This window comes from Haliaeetus leucocephalus, unplaced genomic scaffold (genome assembly GCF_000737465.1).
Source record: "Haliaeetus leucocephalus isolate CR32 unplaced genomic scaffold, Haliaeetus_leucocephalus-4.0 Scaffold177, whole genome shotgun sequence".
Taxonomy (NCBI): domain Eukaryota; kingdom Metazoa; phylum Chordata; class Aves; order Accipitriformes; family Accipitridae; genus Haliaeetus; species Haliaeetus leucocephalus.
Window position 1 is genome coordinate 166806 of NW_010972613.1, and position 6780 is coordinate 173585.

Consider the following 6780-nt stretch of genomic DNA (forward strand, 5'->3'; position numbering starts at 1 on the left):
GGCCCCACTGTGCCCCCAGGTGCTGCCAGCAGATGAGGCGGTGGAAACGATGCTGGCACACATGACGGACCCCTCCAATGCCTCCCACCTGCCTCTGAGCCCCGGTGAGCCCCCCCTGGCCCTCCGCACCCCCCCTGGATCACCCAGGCAGGAGTCTCATTCTGTCCCCTACCCTGCAGGAGCCTCTGTGGTGCTGGTGGTGAACAACCTGGGTGGGTTGTCCTGCCTGGAGCTGAGCATCGTGGCCGGCGCAGCTGTGCGCTGCCTGGGTGAGTGCGGGGTGGGGGTCTTGGGGCACCATTCCCTGGGTCTGGTTATTCAGCTTCTGGGGACCCTTCCCGCAACACCCCCCTCGCTCACGGAACCTCCCGTGCCCGCAGAGAGCCGAGGCATCCACATCGCCCGGGCCTTGGTGGGCTCCTTCATGACGGCGCTGGAGATGGCCGGGGTCTCCCTCACCCTCATGCTGGTGGATGAGGAGCTCGTGGGGCTGATCGGTGAGTGCCTGCTGGTGGGGATGCAGCATGGGACGGGAGCACGGGGGTCCCCAGGTGCTGGGTGATGGGACAGCCAGGACACAAGGTCAGTGGGGTGTCCCAAGGTGCCCTGGAGCTGGATGCCTGGCTGCCTGTGCAGGCAGCGCTGCCGGACACGCTGGTGAGGATCCAGCAGAGTCTTGCTGAGCTGGCGCTCGCCTTTCTCTCACCTCCTGCTATTCCAGATGCCGAGACCACGGCCATGGCTTGGCCCAACCTGGCCGCGGCGCCTGCGACAAGCCAGAGACAGGAGGTGCCGGCGCCGAAGGAGGGACCAGTGATTGCGCAGCTCGAGACCAGCACGGGTACGGGCAGCCCCGGGGAGCTCGAGTCCCTCAGGAGCTGTTACGTCCCCGTGCCTCGGTTTCCCTGTCTCCCCCAGGGATGGGCAGGGGTGACGTCTCCTCCCCGCAGGGCCCGGTGCAGCGCGGGCGCAGCTGGTCCTGGAGCGGGTGTGCAGCACCCTCCTCGACATGCAGGACAAGCTCAACGAGCTGGACCGTGAGGCAGGTGACGGGGACTGTGGCCACACGCATGCTCGGGCTGCCCAAGGTGGGTGCTGGCACCCTGGGGGAGTGCTGGGGGGCCATCAACCAGGGACTCGTGGGGAGAGGGTACCCCAGCCATCACCTCCCAGGGGTGGGGTCTTCCCTGGGACATCGCTTCTTGGGGAGTGGGGAACCCTGAGCTGTTCTCTCCAGCTGGGGAGCAGGATCTGCCCCTAAGCTGCCCTTTCCTGGGGGGATAGGGTCCCCCCCAGCCATCCCTTCCTAGGGGACAGGGTCCCCCCACCCTGGGAGCCACAGCCCCGAAATTTCTCTGCACCCAGTGGCAGCTGGCCCAAGGCATTGTGGGGGGTGTCCCTGCTTGTCCCCAAGAAGGGCAGGGATCCCCAGGTGCCCCTGGGGCAGTTAGGGGTCCCTGGCTGCCCCCAAGGGACACAGGGGTCCCGGGGGCCCAGTGGGTCACCGCTGCCATCCCTGTTCTCGCCTCTGTCCCTGCAGCCATCCGGGAGTGGGTGCATGCCCAGCCCCTGCCGGCAGCCCCGGCCCAGCTCCTCTCTGCCCTGGCCGACCTGCTGCTGGAAAAGATGGGTGGCTCCTCTGGCGTGGTGAGCGTGGGGTAGGAGGAGGGGGCGTGGGTCTGGCTCGTCACCCCGTGGGACCCCGGCTGTGCCACCACAGCGGGCAATGACGGGGCCGGTGTCCCGGCAGCTCTACGGGCTGTTCCTGACGGCGGCCGCCCAGCCCCTGCTCAACCGCAGTGATCTCCCGACCTGGGCTGATGCCATGGACGCCGGCATCGAAGCCATGCAGCGGTGAGTGCTGTGGGCTGCGGGACTCCCGGGGCCCTCCACGGGACCCCCAATCCCTCTGCAGGATCCTGCCAACCCTCCTGCATCCTGCACAGGTACGGAGGAGCTGCGCCGGGGGACAGGACGATGGTGAGTGCCGGCGTCCCAGGGGACGGTGGGCAAAGCCACCTTGTTGCCCGCAAGCCACGGGGGCTGCCGGCCTAGCCGCAGCCCTGGTTCTCAGCCCCCTTCCCCGTCTCTCCCAGCTGGACTCGCTGTGTGCTGCGGCACAGGCTCTGCACGCCCTGCGCAGCCCCGGCGCCGACCTGCTGCCGGTGCTGACCGCCGCCGTGGAGGTACGGGGCAGGGGGAACCCAGCAACCAAAGCCCGGAGCGGGCAGCCCAAAGCCAGGCTGGCAGGGGAATGGGGTAGGAATCACCGCGCTGGGCCACCCCGGCAGCATCCCGAATGCACCCCATTTTTCCCTGGCAGAGCGCGGAGGCCGCGGCAGAGGCCACCAGGCACATGGAGGCAGGGGCAGGCAGAGCCAGCTACATCAGCTCAGCCCAGCTGCTGCAGCCCGACCCAGGGGCAGTGGCGGTGGCGGCCGTGCTGCAGGCCGTGCTGGAGGGGCTGCGGAGCTGAGGGGCAGCCGGCCATCGGTCACCCCCGTGCAGCTCCAGAGGTGACGGTGAAGACGTGACAGGACACCCCAGGTATCCCCAATAAACCTTCATGGTCCCCTTAAGCTGGCCCAGAGTGTCCTTCCCCATGAGAGGAATGGGATGGTGGGGATCGGGGCTGGCCCGGATGCACCCAGTTCCTCCAGGACAGGTCCCCATCTTAAGCTGGACAGAAACAGAGATCCATCTGGTCCTATGCTCCAGTATGAGCATGACTGCTGGGGAGGAAGGAAGCTTCTGGGCTGGCCACAAGCCCTCCCCAGTGGGTGCTGGGAGGGGAAACCACAGAACTCACATGGCCCCAGGCACGGGGCTGGGAGGAGGCTCGGGGAAAGGGACAAAGAAGAACCAGGGGCCGGGGCAGAGCCCACCGGGCAGCACAGGGTGGCCCCAAGCTGGGGCAAGGGCCTGGGGTGAGCAGGGAGACTGGCCAGCATGAGCCCAGGCTGCCAGGGGGAGCTCCAGCTACCGGTGGCGGAAGGGAGGGAAGGAGCCAGCAAGGACAAGCCAGGCTCTCAGAGGGGACACAGCCTCTAGGCAGCACGGCTTCACTTGGCCAGCACCGGGACTTGCTCCCCAGACACCCACCTCTCCTGCCCCGGCTCCTGGAGCCCCCCCTTGTCCCCAAGGATGTGGGTGCAGGAACACTGCAGAAGCCAGCGGTTTATTACATGTCCACGAGGGCCCCGGGAGGCTGCTCGGCTGGTCCCGCCACCTGTACCCGCAGGGCGGAGAGAGAGGCACAGGCAGCCCGATGAAGGGCAAGGCACAGTGCGAGGGTCCCTTCCATCCCTGCCGCCCCGAGCTGGGCCACCCCACGCAGGAGATGGTCCCGGGGTGGGGGGGGGTAGTGCTGCCAGGCACATGGGTGCTCCTCCAGCAGCTTCTGACCTGACAAGGCTCTGACAGCTCCGGCTGCTGCATTGAGCGATGGCACTGCAGGGCCCGGGGAAGGCTTGAGGGCAGCCAGTTTGGCACGGACCAAGGTCCAGGTGTGAAAGACCAGCTCGACCCAGCAGGAGCTGGCATGTGGAGGCATGAGGATGGAGGCTGAAGCATCACACTGCAGCTGCCCTCATCCTATGGCAGGCAGGAGGCCAATGCCAGGCCACAAAGGAGGCAAAGAGATGTCCTCATCGCAGCAACATCTCTGTCGTAAGGGAGCTGAGCCTGTTCCTCCCACGGGCAGGTGAGCGTCAGGTGCAGGCAGCGGGAGCCCCCGGCGAGGGCAAGGTGACAGGCCGAGAGCGGAGTCGGCGGTGCAGGCAGGGAAGCGACGGGGTTGGACAGCTCAGGGCTGGCAGCCCCGGGAGGGCAGGGAGAGACCTTGGCTGCCATGCAGGTGTCAGCGCTCGGCAGTGAGCAGTGGCTGTGGGGAGAGTATGGGTGAGCCTGGTACCTGCACCCCTCCCTGCCTGGCCCACTGTCCCCCCCCACCCCAGGGATGAGCCAGCTGGGGCTGTGGTGGGAGGCAGGTCGCTCAGCTCGGCTCCCTGAACCCACCCTGCGTGCAGCCAGCGTGCCCCCGCAGCGGAGCTGGTACCTGGCAAGAGTCTGGGGAGTCAGCATCGGGGCGCTTCCAGCTCGGCCTGGCCAGGGCACCCAGCACCAGCACCCCAAAGAGGATGATGAGGAGCCCCAGCGTGTTGGCAAAGACAGCCTCAGCAGGCAGGCACTTGTAGTCCATCGTCCCGTTCTTCCTTGGGAGAAGAGGGGCCAAAAGCTTTCCTGAATGTGCCCAGCCTTCCCCTAAGCCCACGCAACCCTGTACCCATGCCACAGCAAGGAGCTGTGCAGGTTAACCACACACCTGAGGGAGAAATTGCTCACTTCCCTTCGCCGCCCTGTGATCAGTTTCGCTCTGTGCCGCTTCTGACACCGAGAGACAACGACCAGCCCAAACCACCCCTGCCCCAAGCCTCCCTCCCTGCAAAGGCTCTCCCCACACCCGCCGCGATGCTCACAGGCTGAAGAAGAGCTTCTCATTGATGCCCGACACGCACGAGGCCACGGACAGCATGAGGATGGTGGAGCCGAAGAAGACGTGGACGGGCTTGTAGAGGGCACGGAGCCAGGCAGGAGCCCAGGGCAGCAGGAAGGCGCTGAAGCCGGCCAGCCACTGCAGGGAGGGGAGGTGAGGGCGACGGGCATGGAGAAGGGAGCCAGGGTGCGGGGGGGCCGGAGCAGCACCCACCTGGCAGGAAAAGAGCAGCACAGTGGCCAGCCCCAGCCAGCTGTGCAGCGAGTACATGTTGGGCGTCCCGTGGTTGTTGTGGAAGCGAAAGACGGCCACCAGCCCTAGCACGGCCAGGCTGAAGGCTGCCAGGGTCAGGGCACCGTGCAGCACCTTCCAGGGGAGCTTGGGGCCGCTCCAGGCGGGGGGCAGGCGGTACACCAGGGCCGCTGTTGGGCGAGAGAGTCAGGCAAGAGCTGTTCCAGGGCCGCGCCGCACCGCACGCCCCGCTCACCTGCACCGTACAGCACCACCATGCCCGTCACCATCAACACCGGGTGCCAGTTGAACATCTGGAGACTGCCGTCCAAGGCAAAGCCGCCGCGCCAGTGCTGGCACCAGGCACTCACGAAGGCCACGCAGATGAAGCCCAGGCCGCCGAGAAAGATGCAGAAGGGCAGGAAGGGCAGATCCAGCATCTCTGCGACAGGATGGCGGCACCTGGGGAAGAGTGAGACGCCTGCTCAGCCTCTGCCGGGGCTCTCCGCCTGTGCCGGCTCTGGCCTGCGTGCAGACACCCCCAGGGAGGAGCCAAACTGAAAGGGGAACCAGGCACCCCAAGGAGGGGTGGCCCTGGCCCAGCTGCTGCCTGGCCAGGGAAGGATGCCAGGACTGGAGCCAGCCAGCTGGGGATGTGCAGGACAAAACCAGCTCCTGTAGAGCCAGGTCCCTGGGTAGCACCCTACCGTGCCACCCTGGTGCCAGGGGACAGCAGCAAGGGCCTCACAGAGGGTCTAAGTGTCTCCTGTAACCCTGCGCTCCCCCAGCACCCCCTACGCTGTCCCCAAGAACCCACTGACCTGATCCCCTCCCCCCTCAGCACCTTGTACCCCCCCCGCTGCACCCACAGAACAGGGCTCACCCCACCTGGGTGCGAGGAGGTACTCTTGTACCCCGCCCCCCCCCAGATCCTGGCAGCCCCAGCACCCCTGCTCCCTCCTGCCTGCTCTGCGCCAGTCCTCACTCCCACCTGCTTCATGGGGGTCAGAGGCAGGGGGACAGACCCCACAGGCAACAGCCCCACATCCCTGCCTGGGCTGGGCAGCGGGACTGGCAGTGCCTTGCCCTCGGTGCTGCCCTCAGCCCACGGGGCTCGAGCAGGTGACTGGCAGGAGCAGGGCTGAGCTCATTTGCCTAGTGTTTTGCATCTGCCTCCAAAAATAGATATTTATGTCTCCTCCTGGGGCGGGTGACAGCCTTGTGTTCCCCCGCCGCCCCCAGCCAAGATCAGCCGCCCCACGGGACCGTGAGGCAGGAGGTGGGTGGGACGCAGCCCCGATGCAGCACGAGGACCGCAAACTCAGCCACCCACTCGCTCCGAGGCCTTGCAATGCTTGCCACGGCGCTGAGCGGCCCCACGGCTCCCCCGGGCCTGGGCCCCACGGCTCTCCCAAAGCCTGGGCCCCACAGCTCCCCCAAAGCCTGGGGATGTGGGGTCTGGCCCCACGGCTCCCCTACAGCCGGGGCCCCGCAGTTCCCCCAGACCTGGTGACACAGGGCCTGCCACCACGGTTCCCACAACACTGGGAACACGGGGCCCGGCCCTACGGCTCCCCCGGGCCTGGGGACACGGGGCCCGGCCCCATGGCTCCCCGGAACACAAGGCCCCGCGGCTCTTCCCGGCTCCGGGAACACGGAGCCAGCCCCACAGTTCCCTCAGCCCCGGGGTCTGGCCTGGTCCCAGGGCCGTACCTCAGTCCCTCCCGCCGCCCGCCGGACCCCACGGCCCCCTCGGCCTCGCCGGGCGCCTCCATGTTGGACGGCGCCGCTCTGGCAGTTCGCCTCTGTGGTAGCTGCCTCCGACCCCCGCCACCCCTCCCAGTACGCGTAGCCAGCGAGAGCGACGGCCAGAGCGGCCCCAGCGCGGTTCCTCCAGCCGCCCGCTTCCGCCCCCACCTCAGTGGCTGTTCCGTTACCCTGGAGACGGAAGATGGCGGCCGCAGGTCAGCGCCCGGCCGCTGCCGGGGTGCGGAGGGTGGGACGCGGCGGTGACCGCCGGCACCCGCAGCTCCGGGCTCCGCGGATTGCCTGTG

At 67.8% G+C, this 6780-nt stretch overlaps 4 protein-coding genes across 5 annotated transcripts in view; 2 read left to right on the forward strand and 2 right to left on the reverse strand.

The window, feature by feature from the left end:
• The window catches only part of DAK (dihydroxyacetone kinase 2 homolog (S. cerevisiae)), a 4742-nt gene extending 2266 nt beyond the window's left edge, over nt 1-2476 (forward strand). Inside the window, exons 9-18 of the mRNA XM_010564359.1 lie at nt 20-104; nt 180-269; nt 381-497; nt 722-841; nt 951-1088; nt 1541-1647; nt 1751-1854; nt 1947-1980; nt 2097-2186; nt 2324-2476. Of these exons, the coding sequence (XP_010562661.1) occupies nt 20-104; nt 180-269; nt 381-497; nt 722-841; nt 951-1088; nt 1541-1647; nt 1751-1854; nt 1947-1980; nt 2097-2186; nt 2324-2476 (1038 nt within the window). The remainder of the gene's footprint in view (nt 1-19; nt 105-179; nt 270-380; nt 498-721; nt 842-950; nt 1089-1540; nt 1648-1750; nt 1855-1946; nt 1981-2096; nt 2187-2323) is intronic.
• Nucleotides 1-6780, reverse strand: part of CPSF7 (cleavage and polyadenylation specific factor 7, 59kDa) — a 23114-nt gene that overhangs the window by 432 nt on the left and 15902 nt on the right. The window lies entirely within an intron of this gene.
• LOC104829802 (cytochrome b ascorbate-dependent protein 3) overlaps nt 3360-6780 on the reverse strand; it is a 3828-nt gene continuing 407 nt past the window's right edge. The window contains exons 1-6 of one of the 2 annotated variants that reach the window (XM_010564259.1): nt 6440-6515; nt 4983-5188; nt 4709-4917; nt 4479-4633; nt 4058-4214; nt 3360-3883 (exon numbers count right to left, since the gene is read on the reverse strand). In XM_010564259.1, coding sequence (XP_010562561.1) covers nt 3860-3883; nt 4058-4214; nt 4479-4633; nt 4709-4917; nt 4983-5188; nt 6440-6501 — 813 coding nt within the window. In that variant the 5' untranslated portion in view covers nt 6502-6515 and the 3' untranslated portion in view covers nt 3360-3859. Of the gene's footprint in view, nt 3884-4057; nt 4215-4478; nt 4634-4708; nt 4918-4982; nt 5189-6439; nt 6516-6780 lie in introns of those variants that run through there. The other variant, XM_010564260.1, reaches the window with a different exon arrangement.
• Nucleotides 6658-6780, forward strand: part of TMEM138 (transmembrane protein 138) — a 3071-nt gene continuing 2948 nt past the window's right edge. The window contains exon 1 of the mRNA XM_010564258.1: nt 6658-6690. The gene's annotated coding sequence lies outside the window, so the exon portion shown is untranslated. The remainder of the gene's footprint in view (nt 6691-6780) is intronic.